The following is a 13,697-nucleotide window of genomic DNA, read 5'->3' as shown; positions in this document are numbered from 1 at the left end:
CGTCTAGAGAAAAAGGGCGATCTAGTGACTTTCTGATGTTCTCATCCACAATAGGAAGATCTAAACCTTCAAAAAATGTCCTCATCACAATGGGGTCAGAAGGCTCCTGAGATGAGTATAATTTGCTATAAAATTCACTGAACTGTCTATTGATATCTGAAGGGTCTGAGACCAACCCTGTTTCAGATTCAATTTGATCAATTACATGAGTTGTAGATATCTGTCTTAGGCTGTAGGCAAGGGCTCTACCAGGTTTCTCTCCATGTTCATATGACCTATGCCTATTTTTCAAAAGGGCTCGTTCTGCTTGACCAGTTGAAAGCATGTCAAATTCAGCCTGATGCATTGTTCGCTTTTTTAACAGCTCTGGGGTTGGAGCAGTAGCATATATTTTGTCCACAGCAGAAATGAGCTCTGAGAGTTCAGCCTGTCTGGCCAGTTGCGCTGTTCGTACTGAGGCATTATATGAAATAATATGTCCCCTCAGGTAAGCTTTCAGTGCCTCCCAAAGCAAGGAGGGAGAAGTTGTTTCATTTACATTGGTTTCCAAGAATATGTCAATGTGAGTATTAATGTAAGTAACAAATGAATCATCTGACAAAAGTAGTGGGTTGAGTCTCCATCTAAATCTGCTAATTCTTTGGTTAGGGAAGATCAAAGAGAGTGTTACAGGGGCATGATCAGATATCATAATACTGTTATAATCGCATTTATGAATCAGTGGGAGTAAGGACTTGTGTATGAAAAAATAATCTATGCGGGAATATGTATGATGGACAGGAGAAAAAAAAGAATATTCCCTCCTTGTAGGGTAAAGGAATCTCCAGGGGTCAGACACGCCATAAGATTGCAGAAAATTCTCTAAACATTCAGCTGTTTTAGACTTACTAATTGGGCGGGTTGATGATCTATCTAATATAGGATTTATTACACAATTGCAGTCACCAGCTAAAATAAGTTGATGAGTATCCAGGTAAGGTATACGGGACAGAAAGTTGCTCATAAACCCAGAATCGTCCCAGTTTGGAGCGTAAACACAAGCCAATATGACAGGCCGATTATAAAGTTTACCTACAACAATAACAAAACGTCCATTTGGATCTGAGATGGTTTCAGTAGCTACAAACAAAACTGATTTGCTTATCAAAATTCCAGCCCCCCTGGCTTTGCTCGTAAAACAAGAGTGAAATACCTGTCCAACCCAGCCTCTCCTCAAACTAATATGGTCAGAACTGCGCATATGCGTCTCAGTTAAAAACACTATATCGGTTTTCAGACTTTTAAGATGGGCTAGGACCTTAGTGCGTTTGATAGGGTGGTTGAGTCCCTTCACATTCCAATTAGTAAAGTTAACAGACTGACCTCTTCCCCTAAATGCTGTATGTGGATTAGCTATATTGAACAATATAGGTTATATGACAGAAACATATCAATCTGACAAGTGACATTTTCATATTGGCTCTGGCAAATAGACAAGGTGGAACCACAGGTGGGCACAAAAAAAAGAAATCAAATACACAATACATAAAAAGACTATAGAGAAACACACATTTACCCTCCACCCTCTAGCACTTTCCCAAACAAAGTGCTCAACCCCTTGGGCAGCAAACCCAAAACATCTCACATCTCTAGCTTGGGTCACTAACATAGTCAAACCTGACCCAAAGCACAGCGGGCAAACCAGGAACTTAAACGCATAACTGGCAAATGCTTATGAATTATTATGCTAACAATCTCAAATAGTAGGCTGACATAGAAGGGCCAAAATATAGCCTGCTTTATCATCATCAACAGCAGATCATCAAATTACTGGCGTCACCAAACTGCGGCACATTGAATACTGAGGAAAAAAGTGGCTGATGAGTGGCTCTACCAAAAAAAAAGATCTGACTGAATCTAATACAAGCGCGGAGAAATTAAAGCGAAAAAAGTGTTCAAAGTAGGACATGTAGGAAAGGAAAATCAGTCGGATTAACCCCAGGGGCTATTAGTGCTTGAAGTATAATCTACAAGGAAACAAATGACGGTCTCTGAGGTTCCTGGCATAAACCACAAAACAAAAATTAACAATATAATTGTCATTGTAGTATGAATATGTGCTCAACATTCATAAACTGAGAAGGACAAACAGCAGTCAAATATGCGGACTTGTAGTAGCCTCAGATACCTCAGTGTGCGGGAGAATGTTCCCCTTAATGTATGAGACGGCTTGCACAGGATCGGTGAAGGAATTTTCCTCCTCTCCCAACGTGATCCGGAATGTAGCTGGGTAACGGAAACCAAACCTGACATCTCTGACATTCTTAAGAAGCTGCCTTGCCTCCGTAAAAGCAGCGCGCCTCTTGATTACCTCTGGAGGGAAATCTGGAAAGATGTGCACGCGTTTCCCCTGGTATGATAGCTGCCTCTTCTGACTGGAGATGCGAAGGATGCGATCCTTCACGTCTCCATGATGCACACGGATTATGAAGGGCCTTGGCTTCGCTTCGGGAGGGGGTCTCTCTGCTAGTGATCGGTGGCAACGGTCCAAGCGTGGAATTTCCTCCAGACCCAGTATCTCCTTCAGCGCTGTTGCGCAGAACTGCAGCGCGTTGCTTCCTTCTTTTCCCTCCTCTATTCCCACCAACCGAATGTTTTGACGTCGGTTACGGCCTTCCAAGTCCAGACATTTTTCAGATAGCCGATGCACCTCGGCCTGCAGCTTTTCCACTGTAGCTTCCAGACGCATGACTGTAGAGCTCCACTCTGTAGTAGATTGCTCAAGGTCGTCAATGCGCGTTGAGTTCTGAGTGTTAGCAGACTGTAAAGAGCTGCCAGTCGTTTGCAATTCTTGACGAACTGAGGCTATCTCTTGACGAAGGGCAGTGGTTTGAGTGTCAATTTTCGATCCCAACGATTCAATTGCTGCCATAATTTTCTCAACGAAATCTGGGGGAGATTGTGCGTCAACCTCGGAGTTAGCTTTTTTGCTAGTTGTAGCACCTTTCTGTCGGTTAGCCATTTTGCAAACAAAGGTGAGGAAAAGAGAAAAACAGTCCTTACTGCAATTTCAGCCCTTCAAAAGTCTCACAAAGCATTCAGACGCGCGATTTCACAATCACTGGCCACTTTGCGCATTCATTAATACAGTTAAATAAAAGATGCCCGCTGAGCTCGAGAACCACGCAGCCTCACATGTCGAGCGCAAACCGGAACCCCCGGGTGAGACGTTAACTTCTGAGAAAACTCATATAAGAAATGTATAGCTTGTTAAATAAATAAATAAATAAATAAATAAAGGTTTTTTTAATCCATCCATCCATCTGTCCATTCATATGTAAAAGATTGATTTTTTTAAACACACACACTGACTCGGTGCAAAAATTAAAGAGTTTTTCTTCACTGCACACAGATAAGTTCAACTGCAACACATCTGTCATCATTTACTTCACACATCTGTCAGCAAAACATGACTTCATGTGTCTTCCACATCTCGAGGCAGGATGTGGGGACGAGAGAGCGTCGAAAAGTTTATACACCCTGTGTTCAAGTGAATCAGTAAAACAGCAGCTCATTGTGTACTGCATATTTTAACACAAAACATGTATTTATTTATTATTTATGATTTATTTATCTTTATCTGTCTGTCTCTTACAAGGTGATGTTTGCAAGTACGTGTAAAAGTTTTTGGAACTGTGGTTCTGCTGCTCTCGATGATGTCAGCCTCCATCTTGGTGACTGTGAGCTACCGTTAGGTGCAGCAACCATCCGAACTGATAATAATAATTATAATAATAATAATATACACTCAACACTTCACCAGTTACACTCAGGCAGTATACTTTATGAGAAGTTAAAATTTATCCACAAGGAAATAAACCCATGAATTTAACAGTAATAAGTAAAATATTTAACTTCAAAGTCATATTCAGAAAAATACGCACAAGTTCCAAAGCTTAATTTTAGAGTTCAGGGTGGGATCTGAGGATTTAGGGGTGGGGATAAGGGCGTGGTAGCTTTCATACCTTTGCATACTTAATTTGTATGAAATTCAACAAAACCAAATCATATCACTTCACTTATTTTAGTTTGTGCAAATGTTTAAGTTCTTTTTTCTCATGTTATTATGATAAGTGAGAAATAGTCCAGGTGTGATTGAGCAAAACTGATGGGTTAAAGTTAAAACGAAAATGTAATGCAGTCATGTGTTGTGCTCCAGGTTCTCCTCTGTCGGTTCCACCACACTGAGACTTTGAGAATGGACTTTGTGGATTCACTCAGGAAAAAAAGCGTGATGTCGCAGACTGGGTTCTGATCCGAGGACCGACGCCGACCTCCTACACCGGACTGAAAGCAGACCACACCACTGGAGTGGGTTTGTTCCTCTTCTTTCTCACTGACCAGATGAACAAACATGATTACAATTGGTGTGTGTGTGTGTGTGTGTTCACTGTGCTGTTAAAACTCCTTTGTGTTTCAGTCACATCTCCATTTCTGTTATCTTTCAGGTCATTATTTGTACATTGAGGCCTCCCTGATGCTGCCAGGTCATAGTGCCCGCCTCCTGCCCCGCCCCCTCTGTGGTCGTCGAGCAGCTCAGTGCCTGCTCTTCTTCTACCACATGTATGGTTCTGGAAACGGTTCTCTCAGAATTCTGCTGCACTCGGAGCTGGAGGACGGAGACGTGGTGCTGTGGGAGAGGACTGGAGAACAGAGCATCTCCTGGATGAGAGCGTCAGTGTCCTATCAGTCCGACCATCAGCACCAGGTGAGGAAGAGAACCCAGAATTCACCTCCGTGTGCCTACAGGGGTTAGATTTATATTTATAGTGTTTTTTCTAATTCAGATTGTGTTGGAAGCCACCCAAGGGCCATCGATACTGAATGATACTGTGATTGATGATATTCAATTCCAAAAGGGACCCTGTGATGGTACTTCATATACATTATTATATTACATATCAAGTCAAGTCAAGTCAACTTTATTGTCAAATATGCTATACACGCTCGACATACAGCACAGATGAAATATCAGTCCTCTCTGACCCACGGTGCAAACAGGCAATGCAATAAATAAACATAAAATAATTGAAAAAAAACAAACAATATAAACAGTATAAACACTCTAGATAGGAACTAGACAGACTAAACACTCAAACAATATAAATAGTATAAACACTCTAGATAGGAACTAGACGTAGACTAAACACTCATACACACACACACACACACACACACACACACACACACACACACACACACACACAAATTGGTGCAAATAAACAAACAGTCAAGGGCACTTGAGGTATAACAGGTAAACATGAAATAAGCAGAATAAACAAACTAGCAGCTGTTAAGGTGAGGTAGTGCGGAATAGTGCAAATGAGCGAGGTAAAGTGAGATGTGCGGTCCCTGAGTTCAGTGTGTTAATGAACGATGAGGTGTGTGTGTGTGTGTTGGGGGGGGAAACTGTGAGGATGACATGTCAGATGCTGAAGGGGGGCGGGCAGAATCTGTGGCAGGGGGGCGAGGGGGGAGGAGGGGCAGAACAGGGAGGGAGTTGAGCCTGCTGACCGCCTGGTGAAAGAAACTGTTCTTGAGCCTGCTGGTTTTGGCCCGGAGACTCCGCAGTCTCCTCCCCGACGGCAGCAGACTGAAGAGGTTGTGAGATGGGTGGGTGGGGTCACCTGCAATCCTGATGGCTTTGCGGGTGAGGCGGGAGTTATAAATATCTATTAGAGAAGGGAGAGAGACACCAATGATCCTCTCAGCTGCTCTCACGATGCGCTGCAGAGACTTGCAGCAGGACACGGTGCAGGCGCCGTACCACACGGTGATGCAGCTGGTCAGAATGTTCTTGATGGTGCCTCTGTAGAAAGTGTAATAACAGTTTAAAATTCTAGGTTCAGTTATTTTTCTATTAGTTTCACTGTCATTACAAAATAATATGGATCAGAATGAGTAACTGAAGGCAAGGCCAGGCAAGGCAAGTTTATTTATATAGCACATTTCATACACAATGGCAGTTCAATGTGCTTTACAGAAGTAAAAACAAAAACAGTAAACAATAGAGAAATAAAATTACATAAAATAATTTTATTTTTATTCTAAAAGAATTAAAAGAATTAAAAGAAAATAATAAGAATTAAACAATAGTAGAAATAAAATAATAAAATGAAGTAGTAGTTCAAATAGGAGGAGAAAAAAGAAACCAGCAGAATAGAATAAAGAATAAAATAGAATAAAGTTAAAAATTAAAGTAAATTTAAAACATGCAGAGAAAGTAAAGATTATAAAAAATGTAAATCAAATCAAATCAAGTTTATTTGTATAGCGCTTTTAACAATAAACATTGTCGCAAAGCAGCTTTACAGAATTTGAACGACTTAAAACATGAGCTAATTTTATCCCTAATCTATCACCAATGAGCAAGCCTGTGGCAACGGTGGCAAGGAAAAACTCCCTCAGACGACATGAGGAAGAAACCTCAAGAGGAACCAGACTCAAAAGGGAACCCATCCTCATTTGAGCAACAACAGACAGCCTGACTATAACATTAACAGTTTTAACAGGTATAACCCTCAACTGTCCTCATGGGGCCGTCCTTCACAGGAGTGGGGCGATAAAACTCCGACCAGACACAGGGCACCAGGATGGATCAAGCAGGTCCGAGGGGCAGAAGAGGCCAGCATCTCAATCCCAGGATCAACATGTAACTCAGAGGGACAGACTGGGGGGGAGAGAGAGAAAGAAAACACAGGTTGTTAGGTATGCCCTAAAAATGACAAGTATTAAATCTGTGTGGTAGGCTCGCAGAGACAAGAGTCTTTACATCAGGCATAACACACAACAATGGCATGTTAATATGGTAAAAAATATCATGACCTGCTCTGGCTGGATGCTTGATTGGGTGATGGGAGCACACTCCTCAGCAATGATGAGATGCAGATGGGACCCTTAGGGCTGGCCAAGACAATTCAGTTACATTTCACCGGGTCTGGGACATGCGACAGAATGTTTGACGGCCGATTCCCTGCAGGCTACGATAGCCAGTCGAGGTCTCCACCCTCTCCACCAAAAGATTTCCTGTTGACTCCATGTAACTCAGAGGGACAGATTTGGGGTGGGGGGGAGGGAAAGAAAACACAGGTTGTTAGGTATGCCCAATGTCACCTGAATAAGTAGGAGCAGTATACATATTGCACCGAGTACAAGCAGGGACTCCGGCAACTAACTATGACAGCATAACTAAAAGGAGAGAGCCAGAAGGTAACACAGGCATGAGGGGCCCCGGGACATAAAGCAGCCAGCCACTACACCGTCAACAAACTCGAGTGAGCAAGCGAGTGGGGACTGACAGCATCCATACATCCCAGTTTACCAAAACACTCTATGTCTGAGGACCCTCCAGATCTACTCCTTTACCTCATAAACACCATTAACAAAAGGCTTGACTAAACAGATATGTTTTCAGCCTAGACTTAAACACTGAGACTGTGTCTGATTCCTGAACATTACTTGGAAGGCTGTTCCATAACTGTGGGGCTTTGTAAGAAAAGGCTCTGCCCCCTGATGTAGCCTTCACTATACGAGGTACCAGCAGATAGCCTGCACCTTTTGATCTACAGTAAGTAGGCGTGGCGGGTCATAGAGGAGCAGAAGTTCACTCAGGTACTGTGGTGCAAGACCATTTAGTGCTTTAAAGGTCAATAGTAGTATTTTATAATCAATACGAAATTTGATTGGGAGCCAATGCAGTGCGGATAAGACAGGCGTGATGGGGTCATATTTTCTAGTTCTAGTAAGGACTCTTGCTGCTGCATTTTGAACTAACTGGAGCTTGTTTATGCACTTATTGGAACATCCAGACAGTAAGGCATTACAATAATCCAACCTGGAGGGAACGAAAACATGAACTAGTTTTTCTGCATCATGCAATGATATTAAATTTCTTATCTTTGCAATATTTCTGAGATGAAAGAAAGCTATCCGGGTGATGTTATCAATGTGAGTTTCGAATGAAAGATTGGGGTCAATAATCACTCCGAGGTCTTTTACTGCTGCACATGAAGAAACAGAAAGGCCATCCAGAGTCACTGTGTAATCAGAAAACTTACTTCTAGCTGTATGTGGTCCTAGCACAAGTACTTCAGTCTTGTCAGAGTGAAGCAGAAGGAAATTAATAAGCATCCAGTGTTTAATGTCCTTAACACATTCCTCAATTCTATTAAGCTGGTGTCTCTCATCAGGTTTTGCAGAGACATACAACTGTATGTCATCAGCATAACAGTGGAAACTAATACAATGTTTACGAATAATATCGCCCAGAGGGAACATATATAGAGAAAAAAGCAGTGGACCCAAGACAGAACCTTGTGGAACACCAAACTTTACCTTGGTACATCTAGAAATATCACCATTTATATCAACATACTGATAACGATCAGTTAGATAAGACCTGAGCCAGGAGAGGGCCATTCCCTTAACTCCCACAACATTTTCTAGTCTATCCAGAAGAATGGAATGATCAATGGTATCAAATGCTGCACTAAGGTCAAGCAACACAAGTAGCGAGACACAGCCCTGATCAGACGCCAACAGTAGGTCATTTACTACTTTAACCAGTGCTGTCTCTGTGCTATGATGAGGTCTAAATCCTGACTGATACATTTCATGGATGTTATTCCTATGTAAATATGAGCATAACTGCTGTGCCACAGCTTTTTCTAGGATCTTGGAGATAAAGGGGAGGTTTGATATTGGCCGATAATTGGACAGCTGACAGGGATCAAGGTCAGGTTTTTTAATCAGGGGTTTGATAACTGCTAGTTTAAAGGATTTGGGTACATAGCCAATCATAAGAGAAGAATTTATTATTTTTAGAAGCGGTTCAATTACTCCAGGCATTATCTGTTTGAATAGACGTGTAGGTAAGGGATCTAGTCCACAAGTTGAGGCTTTTGATGTAGAGATTAATGAAAGTAATTCAGTTTCTTTTAGGGGAGTAAAACATTCTAACTGATGATCTGATACAGTTATATTGTTAACTACAAGGTCACTTTCATTGTCTAACCTTAAATTAGTAGTTTGAATTTTTTGTCGGATATTCTCAATTTTGTCATTAAAAAAATTCATGAAGTCGTTGCTACTACATACTGCAGGTGTGCATGTGTCTATAGTGGACTTATTCCTGGTTAATTTTGCTACAGTATTAAATAGGAATCTAGGATTATTTTTGTTATCTTCTATTAGGGAGGAGAAATATGTTGATCTCGCAGCACTAAGAGCTTTTCTATACTTCAGGAAGCTCTCCGTCCACGCTAATTTGAACACTACCAATTTTGTTTGACGCCATTTACGTTCCAATTTTCGAGTGGTCTGTTTTAATGTGCGAGTGTCATCATTATACCAGGGTGCTAATTTTTTGTCTCTGACCATTTTCCTTTTAAGAGGAGCTACATTATCTAAAGTATGGCGGAATGTTGACTCTAAGCATTCAGTTGCCTGATCAAGTTCTGCAGGGGCTGACAGTGACCCAATCAAAGTTGACAGCTCTGGGAGATCATTTATAAAGCTCTGTGCAGTAGTTGACATGTGAAAGTACGTTTAATACAGTAGCGTGGTGAGGTGCATATATTATTACTCAGACATATCTTGAATGAGATGAGACAATGATCTGAGATAACTTCAGACTGTGGAAGTATGACTATATTATCTACGTTTAATCTGAATGTTAGTATTAGATCAAGGGTGTGACCACCATTATGGGTCGGTCCTATGACATTCTGCTTAATCCCGACTGAGTCTAAGATGGACACAAACGCTGTTTTTAAAGGGTCTTCTGGGTTATCAAAGTGAATATTAAAATCTCCGACAGCTAAAGCTTTGTCTAAGGAAATAACCAGATCTGAGATAAAATCTGCGAATTCAGAAAGAAACTCAGAATATGGCCCCGGGGGCCTGTAAATAATAAGCAATGGAATTAACTGGGTAGACTTATTTTTCGAGCCTACATACATTATATGAGTATGAAGAACTTCAAATGTATTAAATTTATAACCAGGTTTTTGTGTTACACCTAGATAATCGTTATAAATAACCGCGACGCCTCCTCCTCTGCCAGTTAGACGAGGCTGGTGTATATAACTGTATCCAGGAGGACTCGCTTCATTTAATGCTATATATTCATTTGGCTTAATCCATGTTTCTGTTAAACACAGTACATTAAACTCCTGATCAGTAATGAGTTCATTAACCATTAGCGCTTTAGATGTAAGAGATCTAATATTTAATAGCCCCACCTTTAGATCAAAGGTGCTGGCAGCAGCTGTACAGTCAGTATGATCTAATTTTATATTGATTAGGTTACTGGAACAAACTCTCTGAAAATTTCTACCTTTTTGTTGAGCTCGGGGAACAGACACAGTCTCGATGTAGTGGACCCTGAGTGACGACTCTGTGCAGCTAGCAGACAGTCGGTTTAGCCTGTTCGTCTGCTCCCTGGCCTTGGCTCTGGATTGTCAGAAATTAACTAGGCCTGTTCTGAGACTATGACCTATGCTGCAGGAAATGAGAGCAGCACTTTCCCGAGTGGGATGGATACCGTCCCTCCCTAACAGGCCAGCAGTGCCCTCAAAATTAGCCCAATTATCTATAAAGCCCACACTGTTGTCAGAGCACCACCTGGACAGCCAGCAGTTTAGCGACCATAACCTGCTGTAAGCTACATCGCCACGCTGCATTGGGATGGGGCCAGAGCATACTACAGCATCGGACATCGCCTTCGCTAATTTAAATACCTCTGCAAAGTTACTCTTAGTAACCTCAGACTGACGAAGGCGTATATCATTAGCTCCTGCATGGATAACTATCTTTGAGAACCTGTGCTTGCCTAGGACCCTAAGATTACCTGCTATGTCCGGCGCCCTGGCTCCCGGTATACACCTGACTAAAGCTGCTGGTGCCCCTAAAGGCTGAGCTAATTTCACGTGCCGTATGATAGAGTCCCCTATAACCAGAGCTCTTTCAGGTTTCTCAGTGGGTGCATCACTAAGGAGAGCAAACCTGTTCGACACGTGACGCGGAGAGGAGTGGTGCTCCCGTGGGCGAGCCTCAGCGGTAGCTTTGGGTCTACGCTTATGCCGCCGAGCCGTCACCCATTCACCCCGCTGTAAGGGCTCTAATGCTGGAGTTGGGGGATTACTAACTCCACCTAGGGCGTCCAGACTTTCCCTAACAGAAACTACACTGTTCTCACGCTCACTAACCTGCTCTAAAGCCTGGACACGCGCTTCTAGCACTGTAATCTTCTCCGTCAGAGAGCTAACTAATCTGCACTTATCACAAGTAAAGCTAATAAAGCTATCGCTAGTGACGGAGGAAGAATGACTAAACATCCTGCACTCAGCACACTGAACAGGCTGAAGGTGTGCCATGATGAAAAGATTCACGTACCTTAAATGAAGATCTGTTGATATTAAAGCAGATCAGATGTGGATGGCCTCCGCTTGTGGTCTTTACAAAGACCACAATATTAAAGAAGACAATATTAATTATTTAACAGAAAGCATCTGAAAACAGCTTGGTCTTTAACCTAGATTTGAAGCTGCCAACAGCAGGAGCATTTTTGATGTCCTCTGGCAGTTGGTTCCATAGCTGCACTGCATAGTAGCTAAAAGCTGCTTCACCACACTTTGTTTTAACAACTGGTTTTAATCGTAAATTTTTCTGTTGCGATCTGGTAGATCTGATTGGGTTAGGCCGCTGCAACATATCAGAGAGGTAATTGGGCCCTGTACCATTTAGAGATTTGTACACCAGCAGCAATACTTTAAAGTCAATTCTGTAGCTTACTGGAAGCCAGTGAAGGGACCTTAGAATTGGAGTAATGTGCTCTGTTCTTTTTGTTCGTGTGAGAACCCTCGCCGCTGCATTTTGAACCAGCTGAAGTCGTTTGATGGTCTTTTTTGGCAGGCCTGTGAAAAGGCCATTGCAGTAATCAACCCTACTAGAGATGAAGGCATGTATTAGTTTTTCCAGATCATTTTTTGACATAAGTCCTCTTAGTTTGGAAATGTTTTTTAGGTGATAAAATGCCGTTTTAGTGATTGCTTTCATGTGACTGTCAAAGTTTAGCTCACTGTCAATGAAAACACCAAGATTTTTAACCATTTCTTTAGTTTTAATCCCTTTTGTGTCAAGAATAGTGGTAATCCTGAGTCTTTCGTCTTTTTTTCCAAATAGAATTACTTCTGTTTTATCTGTGTTCAGCTGAAGAAAATTTTGTGACATCCAGCTATTGATTTGATCGATACACTGGTAGAGACATTCAAGGGGGGCATAATCATTAGGTGATAGAGCAAAATAAATTTGGGTGTCATCTGCATAGCAGTGATACAAAATTGAATTTTTATTGATAATTTGCCCAAGTGGGAGCATATAAAGGTTGAAAAGTAATGGTCCAAGAATCGACCCCTGGGGGACACCACAGGTCACTGAACTATAATCCAAGGGTTAAAGAGCTTACATTAATATAATCTAAAGAAATCACATGGTTGGAGTTGAAGTTTATATCAAGCAGAATTTAATGAAGCTTTTGTCTCTCTGTTTATTTTCACAGATGGTGGTCAGTAACTTCACCTTTCAGTTCATCAGATCTGATTAAAATGACACTCAGCAAAAGAAGAAATAAACAGTGAAATTCACAGAATGTCTAAAGATTTTGTTAATATCTGATAAAACTTAATATCTAAAACCAGCCTTATAAAGTTTAACCTCAGCTTTAACGTAACTTTTACAGGTACAACCCCGATTCCAAAAAAGTTGGGACAAAGTACAAATTGTAAATAAAAACGGAATGCAATAATTTACAAATCTCAAAAACTGATATTGTATTCACAATAGAACATAGACAACATATCAAATGTCGAAAGTGAGACATTTTGAAATTTCATGCCAAATATTGGCTCATTTGAAATTTCATGACAGCAACACATCTCAAAAAAGTTGGGACGGGGCAATAAGAGGCTGGAAAAGTTAAAGGTACAAAAAAGGAACAGCTGGAGGACCAAATTGCAACTCATTAGGTCAATTGGCAATAGGTCATTAACATGACTGGGTATAAAAAGAGCATCTTGGAGTGGCAGCGGCTCTCAGAAGTAAAGATGGGAAGAGGATCACCAATCCCCCTAATTCTGCGCCGACAAATAGTGGAGCAATATCAGAAAGGAGTTCGACAGTGTAAAATTGCAAAGAGTTTGAACATATCATCATCTACAGTGCATAATATCATCAAAAGATTCAGAGAACCTGGAAGAATCTCTGTGCGTAAGGGTCAAGGCCGGAAAACCATACTGGGTGCCCGTGATCTTCGGGCCCTTAGACGGCACTACATCACATACAGGCATGCTTCTGTATTGGAAATCACAAAATGGGCTCAGGAATATTTCCAGAGAACATTATCTGTGAACACAATTCGCCGTGCCATCCGCCGTTGCCAGCTAAAACTCTATAGTTCAAAGAAGAAGCCGTATCTAAACATGATCCAGAAGCGCAGACGTCTTCTCTGGGCCAAGGCTCATTTAAAATGGACTGTGGCAAAGTGGAAAACTGTTCTGTGGTCAGACGAATCAAAATTTGAAGTTCTTTTTTTATGGGCTTTTTTCACCTTTATTGGATAGGACAGTGTAGAGACAGGAAATGAGCGGGAGAGAGAGACA

At 41.5% G+C, this 13,697-nt stretch overlaps 1 protein-coding gene across 1 annotated transcript in view; it reads left to right on the top strand.

The window, feature by feature from the left end:
* mamdc2b (MAM domain containing 2b) overlaps positions 1-12,612 on the top strand; it is a 36,960-nt gene extending 24,348 nt beyond the window's left edge. The window contains 5 exon segments of the mRNA XM_060908621.1: positions 3,638-3,734; positions 4,199-4,354; positions 4,488-4,747; positions 4,827-4,911; positions 12,599-12,612. Of these exon segments, the coding sequence (XP_060764604.1) occupies positions 3,638-3,734; positions 4,199-4,354; positions 4,488-4,747; positions 4,827-4,911; positions 12,599-12,612 (612 nt within the window).
* The last annotated feature ends 1,085 nt before the right edge of the window (positions 12,613-13,697 follow it).

The sequence above is a fragment of the Neoarius graeffei genome, chromosome 25 (assembly GCF_027579695.1).
Source record: "Neoarius graeffei isolate fNeoGra1 chromosome 25, fNeoGra1.pri, whole genome shotgun sequence".
NCBI classification, from domain to species: Eukaryota; Metazoa; Chordata; class Actinopteri; order Siluriformes; family Ariidae; genus Neoarius; species Neoarius graeffei.
Note: the sequence above shows the minus strand (reverse complement) of the source record. Positions and strands in the feature narration are given on the sequence as shown.